At 46.5% G+C, this 21,841-nt stretch overlaps 1 protein-coding gene across 1 annotated transcript in view; it reads right to left on the reverse strand.

Annotated features, from left to right (window-relative positions):
- Positions 1-18,263, reverse strand: part of SLC5A11 (solute carrier family 5 member 11) — a 42,870-nt gene extending 24,607 nt beyond the window's left edge. Inside the window, exons 1-7 of the mRNA XM_081338121.1 lie at positions 18,038-18,263; positions 17,002-17,187; positions 13,881-13,952; positions 12,481-12,585; positions 11,472-11,531; positions 5,577-5,681; positions 68-173 (exon numbers count right to left, since the gene is read on the reverse strand). Coding sequence (XP_081194247.1) covers positions 68-173; positions 5,577-5,681; positions 11,472-11,531; positions 12,481-12,585; positions 13,881-13,952; positions 17,002-17,136 — 583 coding nt within the window. The 5' untranslated portion in view covers positions 17,137-17,187; positions 18,038-18,263. The remainder of the gene's footprint in view (positions 1-67; positions 174-5,576; positions 5,682-11,471; positions 11,532-12,480; positions 12,586-13,880; positions 13,953-17,001; positions 17,188-18,037) is intronic.
- Between the last annotated feature and the right edge of the window lie 3,578 nt (positions 18,264-21,841).

A 21,841-nucleotide genomic window follows, 5' to 3' on the forward strand; every position in this document is an offset into this window, starting at 1 on the left:
CCTTCCCTGGAGCTCATGGTCCAGAAATAACTGCAAAAAGATCCACTCTTACAGCGTTAACATCTACCTGCCACAGTGTAAATTGCAGTGATGACCAGCAAACCGATGACCGCTATGTAGAGGTCCCAGTGCAGGGCCTGTTGGATGAAGAGAGCCCCAGCATACATGTCAACCTGGAGGAGAGAGAAACATCTAACATTGCAGCCTCAATAACCATCTTGTCTGGGCTGACTCAAATTAGAAGGCAGTTGGCCAAATGTTGTGTTGTATCCCCTACAGTACTAATGGTTGCATTTGGGTGTCTAGATAGATAGTAGTCTCTCTTAGAATCCTAGGGCTGAAGGGACCTTCAAAGTCTTCTAATCCAAACCTTATTGCATCCCAAAGAAATGAATGTCCAATTTTTTCTTGAAGACCTCCAGTGATGGAACACCCACAACTCCAGGAGCAAGTTGTTCCATTGATTAACTGTTGTCATTGTCAGGAAATTCCTCCTTATTTCTAGGTTGGATTTCCCTCTTGTGAGCTTCCACCCATTGCTTCTTGTCCTCCCTCAATCCTACCATGAGCACCATTTTGCTGAAAGGTGACGCCCCTCTTTGCTGTATGCAGACTTTATGCCAATTTTCTCCATAGGAAAATTGCTGCCTCTGGTCATGCCCTAAGAGCAAGATTAGGAAGAATTACCTGGCCCAACAGGCCTAGGGCTTAAAGCCTAACTAATGACTCTTCTCAATTATTGTCTAAAAGGGTATTATGTCTGACCTTTGTTTCAAGCACAGTAATTATTAATTGGCTGGTCAATATTTGAACTATTGATTAAGATAGCCCCCTTCTCTTTTTCTGCTTCAGCCTGGCAGTTGCAAATTAGAGGTAGTCCTTATGACCGTAATTGAGCCCAAAATTTCTGAGACATTTGTTAAGTGAGTTTTACGACTTTTCTTGCCACAGTTGCTAAGTGAATCACTGCAGTTAGTAACCCAGTTGTTAAGTGAATCTGGCTTACCCAGAAGGTCACACAAGGGAATCACATGATCTTGGGATGCAGCAACCTTCATAGATAGAGGCAGTTGCAAAGCATTTTAACTTTGATCAGGTGAACCATAGAGATGCTGCAAAGGTCGTAACTGTGAAAAACAGTCACAAGTCACATTTTTCAATGCCATTGTAACTTTGAACGGTCACTAAACAGACTGTTATAAGTCGAGGATTACCTGTATAAAGCTAAATGCCCAAACACACTTTAGATTTGCAAATACTTTTTCAAGGTATTAAAGGTAGTCCCTGCGGATTTTACTCTGCTAGTCTCTGCCGACTCTACAGGGTGCTGTTCGTCTCCGTTTTGAGGCCACTGAGGCAATGCTCTCCAAAGACATTTCCGCGGTCACGTGGCCAGCATGATGTCACGGGGTGCTGTTCCCTTCCCACCCAAGTGGCACCCATTTACTGTGTTTCCATGAAAATAAGACGCGGTCTTTTTTAAAAAAAAATGCCTCCAAAAGAGGCACCGCGCCTCTTTTTTTGGGGTGGTGGTGGTTTCTTTTCCACTCACCTCATTGCAGCAGCACCTACATCCCCGCCCAGCTGGCCCACGTCTTCTGCGGCTGAAGGAGCAGCTTCACTCTGCCACTGAGAATGGAGCTCCGGCCTGCATTTTGCCGTCAGAGGCCTTTCCGGAAAGGCCTCTGATGGTGAAATGCAGGCTGGGGGGCGCCGCAGAAGAAGTGGGCTGGTGAGGAGAGGCAGGTGTCAATTCATGGGAGGCCTGGTAAGCGGGTGCAGGGCACTCCTCCACTCCTGCACCCCCACCCTAGCTTAATTTCTAGGCCTGTGCCTTGCCCCAAAACTAGGGCTTATTTCGGGGGGAGGGCTTATATTAGGCCCACCCTCAAAAATCAAGCTAGGGCTTATCTTCTGGGTAGGTCTTACTTTCGGGGAAACATGGTATCTACTTGCATTTGCATGCTTTCAAACTGCTAGGCTGGCAGGAGGTGAGGTGAGGTGGGGAGCTCACCTGTCATGGGATGCTGGGTCTTGAACCTGGGCTGCTGGCTCTCCAGCATCCTAACCGTGAGCCACTCTGCCACCCACAGTTCCTATTAAACTTTTTAATACTACTGAATTGATTGCTGTTGTTACCAAAACTAAAAGATATTTCTACACTGATGCATTTAGAAGTGGCTTAAGCATTTGAACTTGTTTTTTTTTCCTTTTACATCACAACTAAGATAGATTTACATAGAAAGTTAAAAAAAATTCTTGAGATTCCTTGGTACATGAGTTGCAAACAATAAATTACAAGAAAAAACTTCCAGTTATTCAGCGTCCCATTATTTTCAAGCTGGGACTAAGAATGTGTGTGGGTGCAATTCAGTGGTACAAAACTGGCACAAAATATTGTCACTGGGTGAACAGAATAAGGCTAGATGTTTTTAAATGTTTCCTCTGAAGCTGATTAGAAATGTCTTAAACTCTTAACTATGTGAGTAGAAAATGGAGTCACAGTGCAGCAAAGCCGTTGAGGAGAATTATTTAAGGACATGGCGCCTGCCATTGAGCTTGGTCAAATAGAACTGGTAAAAAGCAGTTCAGAACTTTGGCACAGATTTGGGGTGAATGTAACAACCCTGATTTTATGGGGGGGGGGGAATCTTTTGCTGCCCTAGAATGACACAGCTGTCCTCTTTCAGTGGGTTTGTAGTCATTTACTCTTTTTTGTAATGTGGTGACCAGTTTGGGTCACCACATTACAAAAAGGATGTTGAGACTTTGGGGGGAAAATGTGCAGAGAAGAGCAACTAAGATGATTAAAGGCCTGGAGACTAAAACATACGAGGAACGGTTGCAGGAACTGGGTATGGCCAGTTTAGAGAAAAGAAGAACTAGGGGTGACATGACAGCAGCGTTCCAGTATCTGCAAAGAAGAGGGGGTCAACTTATTTTCCAAAGCACCAGAAGGCAGGACAAGAAACAATGGATGGAAACTAATCAAGGAGAGAAGCAACCTGGAATTAAGGAGAAACTTAATTAACAATTAACCAGTGGAACAACTTGCTTCCAGAAATTGTGGGTGCTCCATCACTGGAAGTTTTTAAAAAGAGACTGGACAGCCACTTGTCTGAAACGGTTAGTGTCTCCTGCTGGAGTAGGGGGTTGGACTAGAAGACCTCCAAGATCCCTTCCAGCTCTATTCTGAAAGCCCAGTTTGAAAAGACTGCATCCTCTTAACTATCAGAGTTTAAAACTTGGGCAGAAGTTGTAACATTTTGGATAGAAACCAAATGTTGGGATTCATACCCAACCCAGCTGAAGTAGCATCTTTCTCTTGATGGGATTGAGTGTCTTCTGTGGTTAATAAGTGACTGAAGTAAAAGGTTAGCCAGTTACTCATTAAATGTGAGTAGTCAAACACAAGAGTCAACGACTAGATGATAGAACTGGGCATCTTCTGTGCCTGCCTGTCCACACACGCAACACGTTCCATTGGCGTGAGCATTTCCCTTACATCTCTATCTGGGAAATAAATTTTCAGTTAAGAACAAAACAAATAGATGGATACCAGCACTAGAAAAGCAGCAACAAACAAATCAGATAAGGAGGGAGATTCTGGACTCGGGCCCACAAATTTGGACATCTCCTTAATATTAAAAGCTTTAACTCCGGTGCTTTGTGATTTTATTTTAAAGCAATGCTTTTAATCCATTTTTTTTCTTGAGTGGTTGTATGATGCTACTACACAAGCCAGCCAAAGTAATGGTGTGACTATTAGCATGCTTAGAGCTTCTCCCTGTGTTGTCTCCAGAGTCAGTTTTAGAACTCTTGGGAAACAGTTCTTGGTGGAAATGTTATGAGTGGTTCTACCCTCCCTGCAAACTTTCTGGAATGGATCTGTGATCCAAATCCTAGATTCCTTTCGTATCCTGATCAAGGACATGACTCTGGAAGACTTGTAAAACACGTAGTCCTCGACTTACAACACTTCATTTAGTGACCATTCAAAGTTACAACGGCACTGAAAAAAGTGACTGATGACCGCTTTTCACACTTATGACTGCTGAAGTGTCCCCAGGGTTACGTGATTAAAATTCATATGCTTTGACAACTGACTCATATTTAAGATGGTCGCAATGTCCCGGGATCATGTGATCCCCTTTTGCGACATTCTCACAAGCAAAGCCAATGGGGAAGGCAGATTCTCTTCACAACTGTGTTGCCAGCTGAACAACCACAGTGATTCACTTAGCAACTGTGGCAAGAAAGGTCATAAAAATGGGGCAAAATTCATTTAACAAATGTCTCATTTAGCAACAGAAAGTTTAGGCTCCACTGTGGCCGTAAATCGAGGACTACCTGTACTGAAATCCTTATGTTTGGTAATCAAAATGTTGCCCTGGGGAAGCATGTCTATATACATTAAAGTCATTTGTGGTACCTGTAGTTTGCCAGCGGTCCTCAACCAGTCTGCTTATTTCTAGCCTGCCACAAGACTGGCTCTCCTCTCCTAAATCCTAACTATATCTTAATAAAAGCAGCATAGCTTCAAACCTTGTCTCCCACTTTTGAAAATATGTATATATAATTAATAAAGTTCCAGTGTGCCACAGAACTACAGCTAGTCCTGGAACCAGGATTTCTGTGGTTAAGCGAGGCACACCTGATTTTACAACCTTTTTTTTCCTGCCAAGATGGTTGTTAAGTGAACCAGCCAGTCATGACATGTGAATCCAGCTCCCGCTGTTGACCTTGCCTGTCAGAAGTCGGCTGGGAAGCTCTCAAACCTCAATCACTTGAGCCAGGGATGCTGCAGCCCTCGTGAATACACAGGCTGGTGGCCAAATGCCTAAATCCTGATCACATGACCGCAGAGTTGCTACGACAGTTGTACGTGTGAGGACTGGTCACGAGTCACTTTTTTTTCAGCACTGATGTAACTTTGAACAGTTGCTAAACGAACGCTGCTACGGTTACTGTTGTGCCGGTCATTCAAAAAGGTTGAGAACCCCTGAAGTAGGCACAGCATGTCTTGCCAAAGCCACAAGGGAGGCAGCCAAAAATCTCCTCCCAGAAGCTGACCTTGCACTGGGGGGGGGAGAAGCTGGGGGGGCACCCCAGCTGCTTCAGAGTTGTAGGCAAGCTAATCGCCATGTTCAGAAACGTTTCTTCTAGGGATGTGCTGCATTTTGCATCTAAATTGCCAAAATGGGACTTTTGAGCAGGAGTGGGCGTGCGTTCCAGGGAGATCCATGTTTTGCTTAACAGGGAGGGCCATCAGGGCACCCCCACTCCCTCTGAAGCCCCTTGTTCTCTCGCCGACGTTTCCTTAGCTCACAGGCGCATTCCTGAGGATAGTGAGCCTGCGGAGTGAGCCTTCGGAAAGAAGCTGCCTACAGATGCGGCTTCCATGCCCACATCGGCCCTGGACGCAGCACCTCCCCAGTTCCCTCCTGTATCTGTTGGTTTGCCGCTCTACTGGCTGCCACAATGCACGAGAAACATCAAAAGTCACTTAGGAAGCCTATGTTGACCTACTCTTTCCAAGCCAGTTCTGTTCTGTCTCCTCTCGTCTCCTTACTTACTGAAATTTTGGTGAATATATAGATAAACAAGTAGAGAATTGCAAGGAAGATCTGAATCCTTTTGCCACCAAACCGTCTCTGCAAATACTCTGGCATGGTTGTAACCTGGGAAAGATGAAAAGGAGGAAGTCTTTACCAAACAAAAGCCTTGATGTTTTGGTGATTGCTGGAATTTATGCAAAACCGTCTGGGAGATTAATTATTTCACAGCCCTCACCCTTCACCTCTCCAATCTGCAACTTCCCCAGCAACAGAAGACCTCTTTAGCCCCTAGCGAGTGCCTGCTAAAGACCCTTTTATTCCCTACTACAAGCTTACTAAAGACCTCTTTAGCCTCTATTAAGAGCCATGGTGGCACAGTGGTTAGAATGCAGTATTGCAGGCAAACTCTGCCCACTGCTAGTAGTACAATCCTGACCGGCTCAAGATTGACTCAGCCTTCCAGCCTTTCCAGGTCGGTAAAATGAGGATGCAGATTGCTGGCGGCAATAGGCTGACGCTGTAAACCACTTTGAGTGGGCTGAAAAGCACTGTGCAGTGGTATATAAGTCTAAGTATTATTGCTATTTGGCTTGGCTTTTAATCTCTTGCTAGCTGCTCAGAGTCACTCTGGCAAGAAGATGGCCACTTAAATTGATTAAAATAATTACAGAAAGTCCTCGACTTGCAAAAGTTCAAAGTTACAACGGCGCTGAAAAAAGTGACCTTTGACATTTTTTCACATTTATGACAGTTGCAGCATCCCCAGGGTCACCTGATGAAAATGGCAATGCACGGCAACTGGCTCCTATTTATGACAATCGCAGGGTCTCCCAGGGTCACATGATCGATCCCCTTTTGCGACATTCTGGCAAGCAGAATCAGCGGGGAAGCCAAATTCACTTCACAAGCGTGTTACTAACTTAAGACTTGCAGGGACTCACTGAACAACCGTGGCAGGAAAGATTGTAAAATGAGGCAAAGCTCACTGAACAAATGCTTCACTTAGCAACATAAAGTTTGGGCTCCGTTGTGGTTGTAAGCCGAGGACTACCTGTAATTGAAGACCAGTCCCTATCAGGGGCTTCCTGGAGGTCTGGAAAAGAGAAAGTGTGTGTGTGTGTGGGGGGAAAAGTATGTTGTGGACGTGTTCCTAGTAGGCTTTCTATGCCACTGACTATGCCAGCCACTGCCCCTTCCCCCCCAGCCCCCCACCCCAGCTGCAAAGCAGCCTGCCGAAAACACAGTCCTATAAATCCAATCTAAGCCTCTTTATGCAAGGAGAAAGACCCCTTGTGAAATTAGGAGCTAACCCCCACCCCACCCCTCGGTTAGGCGCACAACTAGCAATTCTCAAATGAATTCAGGCTAAAAGGCTCTTCCTCTGTTTTGCAACCCATTTGCTCTCTGTAGGAAATTTGAAGTACCTATTTTTCCCTACCCCTTCATGGATTACTGCCTTGTCGTGGCGAAGGGGCTTGCGTAATTCAATGAAGCTATGAGCTATGCCGTGCAGGGCCACCCAAGACGGAAAGGTCATAGCAGAGAGTTCTGACAAAACGTGATCCACTGGAGAAGGAAATGGCAACCCACTCCAGTATCTTTGCCATGAAAACCCTATGGACAGTACCAAAAGGCAAAACGATATGACGCTGGAAGATGAGCCCCTCAGGTTGGAAGGCGTCCAATATGCTACTGGGGAAGAGCAGAGGACTAGTACTAGTAGCGCCAGAAAGAATGAAGCGACTGGGCCAAAGCCGAAAGGACGCTCAGCTGTGGATATGTCTGGTGGTGAAAGGAAAGTCCGATGCTGTAAAGATTTTTTCTCCATAGGAACCTGGAATGTAAGATCCATGAATCAAGGAAAGCTGGACGTGGTCAAACAAGAGATGACAAGACTAAACATCGACATCTTAGGTATCAGCGAACTAAAATGGACAGGAATGGGTGAATTTAATTCAGATGACCATCAGGTATACTACTGCGGGCAAGAATCCCTCAGAAGAAATGGAGTAGCCTTCATAGTCAATAAAAAAAATAGGAAAAGCAGTACTGGGATACAATCCTCAAAATGACAGAATGATCTCAGTTCGAATCCAAGGCAAACCATTCAATATCACAGTAGTCCAAGTCTATGCCCCAACCACCAGTGCTGAAGAGGATGAAATTGACCGGTTCTATGAAGCCCTACAGCACCTTATAGAACTAACACCCAAAAATGATGTCCTTATCATCATGGGGGATTGGAATGCTAAAGTAGGAAGCCAAAAGATAACGGGAATAACAGGCAAGTTTGGCCTTGGAGTACAAAATGAAGCAGGGCACAGGCTGATAGAATTTTGTCAAGAGAATACGATGGTCATAGCAAACACTCTTTTCCAACAACCCAAGAGACGGCTTTACACATGGACATCACCAGACGGTCAACACAGAAATCAGATTGACTATATGCTCTGCAGCCAAAGATGGAGAAGCTCTATACAGTCAGTAAAAACAAGACCAGGAGCTGACTGTGGCTCAGACCATGAGCTTCTTGTTGCAAAGTTTAGGCTTAAATTAAAGAAAGTAGGGAAAAGTGCTAGGCCAGTCAGGTATGAATTAAATCATATCCCTGTTGAATATACAGTAGAGGTGACAAATAGATTTAAGGAATTAGATCTGATAGACAGAGTGCCTGAAGAACTATGGACAGAGGTTTGCAACGTTGCACAACAGGTAGCAACCAAAACCATCCCAAAGAAAAAGAAATGCAAGAAAGCAAAATGGCTGTCTGAGGAAGCTTTGCAAATAGCTGAGGAAAGGAGGGAAGCGAAAGGCAAGGGAGAAAAAGAAAGATACGCCCAATTAAATGCAGAATTCCAAAGAATAGCTAGAAGAGATAAGAATGCCTTCTTAAATGAACAATGCAAAGAAATAGAAGAAAACAATAGAATAGGGAGGACCAGAGATCTTTTCAAGAAAATTGGAGAGATGAAAGGAACGTTTCATGCAAAAATCGGCATGATAAAGGACCAAAATGGCAGGGACCTAACAGAGGCAGAAGAGATTAAGAAGAGGTGGCAAAATTACACAGAAGAACTATACAAGAATGAGCTTAACGTCCCTGATAATCACAATGAGGTGGTCACTGACCTCGAGCCAGACATCCTAGAATGTGAAGTGAAGTGGGCCTTAGAAAAGCTGAGCAACAACAAAGCTAGTGGAGGTGACAGTATTCCAGCTGAGCTATTCAAAATCTTAAAAGACGATGCAGTAAAAGTGCTACACTCAATTTGCCAGCAAATTTGGAAAACTCAACAGTGGCCACAGGATTGGAAAAGATCAGTTTACATTCCAATTCCAAAGAAAGGCAGTGCCAAAGAATGTTCAAACTATCGCACCATTGCACTCATTTCTCACGCTAGTAAAGTTATGCTTAAAATTCTACAAGCTAGACTCCAGCAGTATGTGGATCGAGAACTACCAGAAGTACAGGCAGGATTTCGAAGAGGCAGAGGAACTAGAGATCAAATTGCTAACATACGCTGGATCATGGAGAAAGCTAGAGAGTTCCAGAAAAACATCTACTTCTGCTTCATTGACTATGCTAAAGCCTTTGATTGTGTGGATCATAACAAACTGTGGCAAGTCCTTAAAGAGATGGGCATACCAGACCATCTTATTTGTCTCTTGAGAAATCTATATGCGGGCCAAGAAGCAACAGTGAGAACTGGACACGGAACCACTGATTGGTTCAAAATTGGGAAAGGAGTCCGGCAAGGCTGTATACTGTCGCCTTGCCTATTTAACTTATATGTAGAGCACATCATGAGAAAGGCAGGGCTAGATGAATCAAATGTTGGAATTAAGATTGCCGGAAGAAACATCAACAACCTAAGATATGCAGATGATACCACTCTAATGGCAGAAAGTGAAGAAGAACTAAAGAGTCTCTTGTTGCAGGTGAAGAAGGAGAGTGCAAAAGTTGGGTTGAAACTAAACATTAAGAAAACCAAGATCATGGCATCCGGCCCTCTCAACTCCTGGCAAATAGATGGGGAAGAAATGGAGGTAGTGACAGATTTTATTTTCCTGGGCTCCAAGATCACTGCAGATGGGGACTGTAGCCAAGAAATTAAAAGACGCTTGCTCCTCGGGAGGAAAGCCATGGCAAATCTAGACAGCACACTAAAAAGCAGAGACATCACCCTGCCAACAAAAGTGCGTATAGTCAAGGCTATGGTCTTCCCAGTTGCAATGTATGGCAGTGAAAGTTGGACCATCAGAAAGGCTGAGCGCCAAAGAATTGAGGCCTTTGAACTATGGTGCTGGAGAAGACTCCTGCGAGTCCCTTGGACTGCAAGGCGATCAAACCGGTCAGTCCTAGAGGAGATCAACCCTGACTGCTCTTTAGAAGGCCAGATCCTGAAGCTAAAACTCAAATACTTTGGCCACCTAATGAGAAGGAAGGACTCACTGGAGAAGAGCCTAATGCTGGGAAAGATTGAGGGCAATAGAAGAAGGGGACGACAGAGAATGAGGTGGCTGGATGGAGTCACTGAAGCAGTAGGTGTGAGCCTAGATGGACTCCAGAAGATGGTAGAGGACAGGAAGGCCTGGAGGAACATTGTCCATAGGGTCGCGATGGGTCGGACACGACTTCGCAACTAACAACAACAACAACAACATTTTCCCCTCCTTGTGCACCGGCCCTCAGCACCCTCCAGCATTTAGCTCAGCTTTCCCAATCTAGTGAGAGGTTCACTGGGTTCTCCATCATCCCCAGTCCAGGTGTGAAGGATTGTAGTGCGAGAAGCCCCCCCCCCTCGCTTCCCTCTGGGCTAAGGCTTCTCAACGCTGGCAACTTTAAGCTGTATGAAGTTGAACTCCCACTTGGGGAATTCTGAGAGTTGAACTCCATACAGCTTAAAGTCGCCAAAGTTAAGAAACTCTGCTCTGGGCTACCATGAAACAATTCTGACTACACAAAGGCTACATCCACACGGCTGCTTTGCCAGTTTTCCTTCCCCTCCCCAAACCAGCAGGAAATTGCAAAATGCCCACCGCACACCCCCCCCCCCATATGCCACTATGGCATACTTGGAAGGGGTCTGCGCAGCACCGCCCTCCGTAGGGCTTTAAGGCACAACTTTCCACTGGCCGAGCTTGGGGATTGCCCCGACTGAAGTGCCAGCCGCCTCCAAGTGCCCAGCTCTGGGTAACTCCATGCCTGCAGCTCCTTTCTTTTCCTTTCCCATTGTACTTTTTTTTTTAAAAAAAATATCAAAGTCAACCACTTGATCATTTGACCTAATGACAGCCAGGAAATGAACATTTCTTGGCTGTCATCTAGCAAACTGTCTTGGCGCCATCTTTGCAGCCAGGACATCAATGCCCAGAGCCAGCCAGTTGGCCAGCAGGGTTTAGCTGTGGCTAGTTAGAAACTGCAGGAGGAGAGGAAGCCAGGCAGGCAGCAGCCACTGGGCCGGAGGGTCCCTGCCACACAGGCCCCAGGATTTCAGGGACTGAGGAATGAGGAGTGGGAGGGGGATGACAGAAACCATCAAATCCAGACCAGCAGCATGGACCAGCTCCACCTGCCCTCCGTTGCCTGCATGAGCATCTTGAAATAGGATACTATGGGATACAAGCCACCTTGGAGGCCTCTAAAGATGCTAAGACCCAGGGATGCTTGCAGATGGGCGCAACAGGGCAAAGAGAGAGAGAGACGGGCTTGCTCCAAGCGCTTCAAGAAAGGAAGGAAGGCATTTCTAGCCCCTTTGGAAAGGGAGCAAAATCCCAGAGGCTCTGCCATATGGCTGGGTTGCACATGGCCCTTCTCAGGTGAAGGTGAAGGTGGAAGAAAGCAGGTGTGATCAAGAAGGACGTGACTCTGCAGGAGAGCAGAGGAGGCATTCTGAGTGCTGACTTACTCACCCCACTTGCAAGGTAGATGGGAACAAACAGCCATGCCAGCACCAGGACACAAAACATTCCCTAGGAGAGACCACAGAGCCATTAGAAAAATGGAAGCCCCCTCCCCTCAAAAACCAGCAGACCTACGGGGCACCTCACCCACTATCCGTTGGCAGGGCAGGCCAACAGCTGCTGGCCGAGGGTTTCCACAAGCAAATTCAGCTTCATTTTACGTCTCCAGCTGTAGACTTCTAGCAGCCCCCCCCCCAATCAATGTGGTCCATTTTAGGAGGATTTGAAAAGGGAGCCAAAGATGACTCAGGTGACAGAGTCCCAAAAGCTCAACTGGATGCAACTGACCTACCAAACCCGACCCTGCTGGGATAGGCCTGCAAGCTCTCCAGGTGTGACTAAGTCAGAATAACAGAATAACAGAGTTGGAAGGGACCTTGGAGGTCTTCTAGTCCAACCTTTGACCCAAGCAGGAGACCCTACGCTGTTCTGGACAAATAGCTGTCCAGACATAGAACACAGAACATAGAATAATAGAGTGGGAAGGGACCTTGGAGATCCTCTAGTCCAGGGGTAGGCAACCTTGTCTCTGTTATGACTGGTGGACTTCAACTCCCAGAATTCCTGAGCCAGCCATGCTGAGGGGAAAGAGAGAGGTTTCCAAGCTGAGCCATGCTGGCTCAGGAATTCTGGGAGTTGAAGTCCACCAGTCATAAAAGAGCCAAGGTGGCCTACCCCTGGTCTAGTCCAACCCCTTGCTCAAGCAGAAGCAGTCTCTTCTTGGAAACCTCCAGTGATGGAGCACAGGGTACAACATTCACACCTCCTTTCCCCCCTCAACCCTAAGGAGCAGTACAGTTATAATCCTGCACTGGGATTGCAGAATAAACTGGAGAATAGAACCACTGTGGGGTGGGTGATGCAAAGCAACTGGTCAGAGGAAGAGGCCTTCCCTCACCCTGGGACTGCTGCTGTTAACACTCAATGCTGGCAGGAGGACCATAAAAGCGATACTCACATTCCATTCATAGGCCGTGGCAGCAATTCCAGAGGCCGCACCAGAGCCAGCCAAGCCAATGAAATGCCCGCTGCCAACATTACTGGCAAACAGGGAGGCCCCCACCTGTGAAAAGAAGCCAGGGATCAGTTCGGTGGGAATCTCAGGTACCATCTAAACCTGCCTTGAGTGCAAAGTCTGTCATCACATGGAGAGGACTGAAGGGTTTCTGGATCACTTGTCCTGACCCAAGTCCCAGTTTCTCCTTTGGGATGCTTCTCTTGACACTTTAACGACAAGGGTCTCCAAACTTGGCAACTTTAAGACTTGTGTCTGTGGAGGTGCTCAGTCAGTCCAGGTCAGGGTTGTCCCAAAGGTTTTTTTTCAGGAGACAACTGGACTTTCTTGTTTTTCTTTGAAGACGTTTCGCTTCTCATCCAAGAAGCTTCTTCAGCTCTGACTGGATGGTGGGGAATGGAAGGATATTTATACTCCTTGCAAGTCATTTGCATTCTTTTAGAAAGTCATTGAGGCCACTTGAAGGCTTGTCTGTCCTCAGGGTCACCTGAGTGGTGCAAATGTGTGTGGAGCCTTCTTGGCTGCAGGGTGTTCTCTGCCCTGGGTCCCTTCCCTGCTGAAGGCAGGCACAGGCAAATGGCCCCAATGACTCTCTAAACGAATGCAAATGACCAGCTGTCTGCAAGCAATATAAATCCCTCCACTTCCCACCATCTAGTAGTAGTCAGAGCTGAAGAAGCTTCTTGGATGAGAAGCGAAACATCTTCAAAGAAAAACAAGGAAGTCCAGTTGCCTCCTGAAAAAGCACCTTTAAGACTTGTGGACTTCAGCTCCCAGAATTCAAGTCTCAATTCTTAAAGTTGCCAGGTTTGGAGACTCCTGCTAGAGAAGCGGACACTCTGACCGCTCTTCCTGGTTTGTACAGGTTCAGACAACCTGGCCTTTAGCAACATCTGGTCTATCAGCTAGAGAGGCTTGTCCGGCTCCTTCAGACTTAGGTCTGGGTGTGGAAGTTGGTTCTCGGTGGCTCGAACCACAAACCAGTTGACACTTTCAAAGTAGAGAAAACAGGGAACGAAAGGACAGCTCTATCTCTTGTATCAGGAGTCACTTTGTTGTGGTGAAGGCAGCTGGCTAGAAACCGGGAGATGGTGAGTTCTAGTTCTGTCTCAGCTAGGTGACTTTGGGCCAGTCCCTCTCTCTCGGCCCTAGGCAGAAGAAGACAATGATAGGCAACCATTTCTGAAAATGTTGCCCAGAAAACTTCAGCAACTAGTCCAGGCAGGGGCCTCAGCAAAAGATTACACAAATGTTTTGTGTAATTCCCCCCCCCCCCCACACACACACACAAATCTCTCAGGAAGCAAAACATTTCGGACAAGCTGAAATTGGAGATAACCTACCGGCCACCAGGCCATCTCGCCCCCAGCTAGGAAGTAACCCTTAACGGTGCTTCGTTTTGTCTTCCACATTGACTGAAATATTAAAAGACAATGAGTTCATTTGCTGAGAATATGGACGGTGCCATAAATTACAATTCCCCCACCCATAAAAAACAGGCAAGTAGGAGTGAATATGGAAAGGGTCCCATTTGACTCTGGGGTAATTCCTGGGGCTTCCTGTTTCAGGATCTTGAAAGAGACACAAAGGAGGAAGAAAGCCTTCCCTCAGTCGAGGGAGGAACCTGTTTTAGACCTTCAGCTTGCTGCTTGAGCATTTCCAATGGAATCTTGGAATGGAATCTTGGAATGGAATCTTGGAATGGAATCTTGGAATGGAATCTTGGAATGGAATAGAATAGAATAGAATAGAATAGAATAGAATAGAATAGAATAGAATAGAATAGAATAGAATAGAATAGAATAGAATAGAATAGAATAGAATAGAGAATGGGATGGGAATAGAGTAGAGTAGAGTGGAATAGAATAGAATAGAATAGAATAGAATAGAATAGAATAGAATAGAATAGAATAGAATAGAATAGAATAGAATAGAATAGAATAGAATAGGATAGGATAGGATAGGATAGGATAGGATAGGATAGGATAGGATAGGATAGGATAGGATAGGATAGGATAGCATAGCATAGCATAGCATAGGATAGGATAGGATAGCATAGGAGCTGGAAGGGACTTGGAGGTCTTCTAGTCTAGCCCCCTGCTCAGGCAGGAGGACATATACCATTTCAGACAAATGATTATCCAGTCTCTTCTTCAAACCTTCTAGTGTTGGAGCAGTCACAACTTCTGGAGGCAAGCTATTCCACTGATTAATTGTTCTGTCAGGAAATTCCTCCTTAGTTCCAGGTTGCTTCTCTCCTTGGTTAGTTTGCATGTCAAGCACAATATCCAGTGTTGAGACTGGTGATTATAATTCATGGAAAAGCGCCCATCACAGAACCAGTTTGCCTTAGACGTTGGGCCCAGATGGGCCACAGAGCCACAGCTGAGAGGTAGGGAGGGGCGCCTGGCACTTTGCAGGTGTCCTTGCAGAGACAGTCAGAGTTCTTTGGAAGGGGAATCCCTTAGAATACATTTGAGGCAGGATGCAGCCCTCTTGGTAGGCCAGCTGTGCACCAAAGTGCCATGAAGTTGGCAGCTTAGCAGAGCCTGAACAGAGTAGCCTTGGCTTGGCCCGTTGTGCAAACAAGTGAGCCGGGAGCCATGAAACTATATGTCATAATCTGACTGCTGGCTTTGCATAGGCTCCAGGCCAAGGGGGTGGCACTCTGACCTGGCAGAGGGTGCCAGGAGAAAAGAAAGAGTTCCTGGATTCCATTGATCAAGGGCAAGGATCCTCTTTCACTTAACTTGGCAACATCTACAGTTGAACTACAAGGCTCGTCAGACGATGAACAATGCCACAAGAATGACAAAGCCTGCCTTTCACAGCAGGAATTGTGACATGTTTAGCAAGTGTTAATCTCTGCAAACCATGTGGGATGGGAAAAGGCTTTACTTGACCCAGGATCTGGCCACAAAACTTGTGAAGTGGGACACTAATGCATTTACAGAAGGTATTTTGCTTAATGGGATAGATATTTGTGGAATTTGGGTAATTCTAGTCACAGGTTAAGCCGCACTTTATTCTTGGCCTGATCCAGAAGAACAGCAGCTGTTGTGATGTGCCCTCCAGAACAGGAACAAACCACAGATTTAATCCCTGAGCTACGTGACGTTTGTCCACCATCATCTGCTCCAAAAAAGAGCCACCTCAGGTGAACATGTAGAAGAGGGAGGGACATCCCAGGGTGCACAGCTCTTCTGCAGACCTTAATGGCCCCAGAGGACTTTGGCCCCAGAGCTGGCACTAAAAGGGACAGAAGAGAAAGACTGCTAAGCACATTGAGAGCAATCCAACGAATTACACTCCGTTTAGTTGACTGAGAACTGAGATCAATTAATTTGCACTTCAATTTTGTCCTGCCTTGGCCCATCTCTGTGTTTGGAATGTTGCCTCTGCTCAATGTCAACAACAGCTCCAGAGCAAAGCTAGATTTGTTCCCCCAACTGAGGAGTAGGAACTGAGGCTTCTCTGGGGAGGTCAAAAAAGTCAAGCTGGCAGCTGCAGTTGCAGCTACCATCCACAAATGCCCCGAGTTGGGCAAAAAGAAATCCCCAGCTTAGGTGATGTTATGATGCCACTGCCTCCCACCCACCACAGGGCTGCACAGCCGAGAAAGGGCAAAGAAACAGTTGCAGGATTTGGGTACTGCCAGTTGAGAGAAAAGAAGGACCAAGGGTGACATGATAGCAGAACTACAGTATTTGAGGGGATGCCACAAAGAAGAATTGGGGGCGTCAACCTATTTTCCAAGCCACCAGAAGACAAGAAACAATGGATGGAAACTAATCAAGGAGAGAAGCAACCTAGAATTAAGGAGGAGTTTCCTGACAGTGAGAACAATTAACCAGTGGAACAGCTTGCCTCCAGAAGTTGTGAATATTCCAGCAATGGAGGGTTTTTAAGAAGAGATTGGACAACCATTTGTCTGAGATGGTGCAGGTTCTCCTGCTTGAGCAGGGGGCTGGACTAGAAGACCTCCAAGGTCCCTTCCAGCTTCTCTTCTCCTCTCCTCTCCTCTCCTCTCCTCTCCTCTCCTCTCCTCTCCTCTCCTATTCTATTCTATTCTATTCTATTCTATTCTATTCTATTCTATTCTATTCTATTCTATTCTATTCTATTCTATTCTATTCTATTCTATTCTATTCTATTCTATTCTATTCTATTCTATTCTATTCCCATGAAAAGGTTGCCCTGACTGTCGTTAGAAGACACAGCTGGGTTGGGTCTTAAGACAGGAGTGTTTGCTTTTGGATATCAGCTGAATTTATGACTAATAAAAACTGACCGAAACATTGGATGCTGTGTTCCCAGGAAGACCCTCCCCCCCCCGCTATGGCGCCTAAGGAGAACTAGTGATCACATTTGGAAGCTCTCCCTAAAAAACACTTGCAGAGTCCAACAGAGTCTTCAGCTTCGCTTGCCCAGCCGATCCCCCAGAGGCAGCCCTCCTTTGCTTACCCACAGGCCCACAGCCAAAACAAAGACGAAGTACAAAACCAGAACAACAATATCAACGGCCTCCAAGGTCTGCTGGGGGAAGGCAGTCCAGCTGTTGGAGGGGGGAGACGTTGGGCTGGTACCGCTAGGCTCCATCACTGCTGCTTGCCCTGGCTGCCAGCTGCCTCGTCTGCCCAGCACGTGGATCTGCGGGACAAAAAGGCGAGCGAAGTCAGGCCCACCCTTGCGGAGAGCCAACTCTGCCCATTAGTCCGGCACTCTTGCTCTGGGTTTGATCCAGCAGGAGTTCTGTTTATTCGCGACGGCAGGTAAAAAAAAGTTATTGTGACCAATTCTAAATTAGACCGACTGGCTAACATGATGCAAAGGTCAATTTATTTGCTTTTGGCCAACTTTATTTGCTTTTCAATTCTGCGAGAGAGAGAGAGAGAGAGAGAGAGAGCGGGAAAAAATAACAGCGCTGGGAGAATGGGCCAATTGTTGGCATGTTGAGACAGAATGCCTCGGTTCTAATGTTCATACTCCTGGAGCTCAGTTGCACTATATCAAATGCAATCTGTAGATCGAGCTATGTGGCAAGTAGCCGAGGCTACCGTATCTGCAGGAAGCCACAGAAACTTCTCTGCTCTGTCTCGACCGACAACCAAAACACAGTTAATCTTCTGAGTTAGCCAAGTCTTCGGAGTTGGCTTTTTAGATGCAATGAGCAGCTGGAACCTAGAACCCTCCCGTTGGATGGGGATCTAGAGTCCGTCAGGTGCAACCGCTTCTCAGGGCAGGAATTTAAACACCCCCCAACCTCCAATTCAAGGGACTTCATCCACTCACCCCTCTGGGCCATTGGCCCCTTTCTTGAATTGCTGTAACTAATAAGAAAGTAGGCAATAGTGGAGTAACAAACCCAGGTCTGTTTCTCAGGGATGACATCATACAAAGGAGTCCCAGGGCTTTGGTGCAGAGTCAGCCCTCAAACATTTGAAGCAATAACAAAAACTTCCTCCACAAATTTAGCACATTTCTTCTCTTACTGACTTACCTTAAATTAGGTACAGGAAAACAGGGATCCTTTCTCTAAAGTAAATAATTTGCAAAGATTTTGGGATCCAGTGAGAAGGTCTAGTTGTTGAGATACCTACTTTCCTTCTTTGTGCTGGAGTCTGGTGAAACTGCAGGAAGAGAGGTCCCACCACAAGCAGAGGTCTTATCTGCTGAGTCCAAGGCTGGGAACAGAGTCCCAGAAAATAAGTTTTTGGAGGCTACTCCTGTTCCCGTCACCTTGTGTTGTGTTGGGTTGGGTTGTGTGGGAGTTTTCTGAGAGCAGACAAACAAGTTTCTCTCTGTGGCTTAAGGAGGCACTTGGAGGTTGAGGCTGAGAGCCAACTCATCACCTTGCACGTTGACACAATTTTCTTTATCTCTCTGTGGCCTGCCTGGAACTGGAAGAAGTGCCAGCTCTGTTACTCTGGAAGATTCTGGAGGCTTTGCACTGCAGGGCTGATCTGGAAATATTCAGGAAGGGGGCCAAGGAACACCAGAGCGTCAGGCACACTGCCGGCTGCTATGACAGAGGACAGACAAATAGGTCCCTTTCACTTGGGTCCCACTGAGGAAAATTACTGGCACAACCCTTCAGGATGCAGCTTTCCTGGGGCCAGAGACTGGGACCAGCAAGGGGTGCCCCAGCTGTTGGGGGGAAAGACAGACTGATCTAGCTGGATCCTTTGAGAGGTTGGAATGGAATAATGCAAGATCATTGTTCTGTAAAATCATCTCGTATCCTCAAAAGTTTATGCCGCGTAACTTCAACAATAATAGAAAGCATTCTTCCATTCGAAGCTACTTTTAAGAATGAAGTTCTGCTATTTCACTGTTTTTCACCTCTGTCCAACAGCGATGTGTTTTAAAGGCTACGTCCTTGCCTGCAGCTGTTTTTGCAGCTATTTGGCAACGAAGAGGAAGGGAATGGGGCAGAGTGAAGCCACTCCTGCCTGGGATTCTAACACGAGGAAAAATGGATTTAACTCAGCCTTACAATTCGCAAAGATTAGCCCCGCTTGCCAACACCAACGGCAGTCAATTCCAGGGGAAGGGGGGGGTATTTCTGCAGCTGGAGGGGAATGGCGTTGGAGGGTGAGTGGCAATGCCTGTCCACCTGGCCCCACACCTGCCCTCTTGAAGAACATCTGGGCATCCTCCCTGTCCTTTGACTCAGCACAGAGGAAGTTGAGGAGGGCCCCAAGTTTGATCAGCCATTTCTTCTCCCATCTGCTGCCTAGACTGAGTCGCAGAGGGACACGCTGTGCGAGGGCCAACCAGGCATTGAAAGGAATCCCCTGGACTGAGAGAGCCAGCCGTCCCATGCGGCCGCTGTTCTTGCCACTCACTTTAGGCTTTCCTACCAGCGGCACCCCTGGGCCTGGCAGTCAGCCCCCCCGGGCCTTTTGAGATGCACCCCGAGTGTTCAAGTGCTCCCACAGATCCAAGCCAGGAGCGAAGACTTACCATGCTCCTCGGGGCTCCCTCCTGCCTCATGCTCCAGGCGACCAGCCTCCTGCCAGTCCGCAGGGTGGCTTCCAGATTCCAGCGGAGAGGATTCAATAAGGCTCTTTCACCAGTTCACAGGCGTGAAAGGGGGAATTTATATGCAGGGCTCTTGGATTCATTGGTCCTGCCTTTGATGCCGCTGAGGAGTCGGGCTGAGCTGCTTCCTTATCAGCCTTTCAGGGGTCAAACTCCAAAGTATCTTATCCCCCCCCCTCCAAATAATCATGACACAGAGACCCAAAGTGAGTGAGTAAGTGAGAGAGAGAAAGACAGAGAAACACAAACAGGGAGAATGGAAGTGTTGTAGAAACTCCAAAGACAAGGGAGGAACTTTCTCCCAACAGATGTCTGCATGATCTCAAGCAGGAAGGGAACTCCTATGGTTTGAGAGGATCACTTGTCCAGATCCTTGTGCTTAAAGCAGCAGTGAGTTACTTTGATTTCTGCTTGCAAGCCACTCAACCTCAAACTTCATTAGGTCATGCAAAAAAAAGGGGGGGGAAGGGGAAAGGAAGTTGTTACAGATCTCTATTCTGTCATTGCTAGCAAACTAGCAAGGACATAACAGCAGCTTTATCTTGGGTTGCTTAAATATTGCTTATAAAATGATTTGTTGCAGTAACAGCAGAAGTTTGTAATTGTATCTGGGTATTATGTAAGCTGCTCCTGCACTGAATGGCAGCTGGTTCCACCTTTTTGTAGACATCAGTCCAGTGCAAAGTCACATTCACATGGCCCAGTCCTTGACTGCACACTCAAATGGCTTGCACAACTCACCACCATGTTGGCATCTAAAGAATGGTGTGTTGGCCTCTTGCCAGCCACGCCCAGGCCTCCACTTTGAAGATTATTCTGCTCTAGACCCAGTTTTAAGTATGGAGGGGGTGTTATCAACTTCAGGAAGTTGTAGCATGGAACCTGTGGGCACCCACAGGACATGGCCAGAAAAGCCAAGATAGCAAAATCAAAACCTGGAGTGGTTTTTATGCAGATCGTGTGTGCAGCAGACATAAAAACCATGGCTCTTTGGCCACACCATTGCATCTGCCCTCATGAATATTGACCATACTCAGCCCAAAATGAGGAGAAAATGTGGCAAAAATACTTTCTGCGCAAAAATGGATACTTTGATTCCCACAATGGATGAATAGCTGCAGAAGTTGATGGCATTGGCAGAGATGGCTAAACTGACTGCTTTGATTAAAGAACAGAATACAATTAATTTTGTTTCTACTTGGAAACCGCTTCTGGATTTTGTGCTTGAGGTGGGAAAAAAATGAAACTTTGATTTGAGGGTTTGCTCAATAGATAGGCTTGTTGTTGTAGAAACGGCCAGTACATATGATCATTTAAAGTCAAAAGTTGAAGTTTTATGTTACTACCTTGTTCTACTGCACCAGAAGGAGTCGGAGGTCAACGCTTTTCTTTTTCTTTTCTCCTTGACCCTACACTTTCTCCTCTTCCCCTTTTCCTCCCCTGTTTTCCCATTATTTTCATTTTTCTTTGTATTTCTGTATTTTATGTTTTGGTAAACTAATAAAATATTTGAACCAGAAGATGCCGCTCCCGCTATAGTCTTATTTTCTGGATGCAGCTCTAGGGCTTTCAGCTCAGCAGCAATGAACTAAATGGAGGCAGCTTCTCGGTAGCCGCCAACGGCCCTTGAGCACGCTGGGGAAGAAGACGGCCCAGGGCCGCATGCCTTGGCAACCTGCACGGCTTCCTGTCCTTCCGTTTGCCTTGCTTATTTTAAGCATCAACTCGTAAGTGATGGAAAAAGACCGAGAGGGAACTCTGCCATCCTTTCAGTCATAAGATTTCGGCAAACATTGGCCAACCTTTCAGACATGCACTTGCAGTCGCAGAGATAAACACAGGCTTTGCCAGATGCTGAAAGTTTCAACATCTGCCTTTAACACACTGCCAACTGGGTCACCTTCGCAGATAGGTGGATTATAACAAACAACTCTACCCTGAGCCCACGTACAGCCTGGCCGTGGACCACCTGAAAAATAGGCCATAGATGCTGGTTAAGGCAAGAAAATGTGTTCTCACTTCACACTTAAGTTGTAAAGTGTGCTTTGCAAACTGCAATGGCAGGGGATGTGCGAAAGGCAAACAAATCACATTATACTTTAGCAAGAGGTGTAAGCACAGCCCATGTTTGTGCCACAACCTTCTTTATAGACAGGGGTGTCCAACCTCGGCAACTTTATGCCTGGCTGGGAAACTGTGGGAGTCCAGAGGTCTTAAAAGTTGCCCACGTTGGTTCCCATGTTTTAGATCAAACTTTCCA

This window comes from Vipera berus (genome assembly GCF_964194415.1).
Source record: "Vipera berus genome assembly, chromosome: 13".
In the NCBI taxonomy this organism is placed as follows: Eukaryota; Metazoa; Chordata; class Lepidosauria; order Squamata; family Viperidae; genus Vipera; species Vipera berus.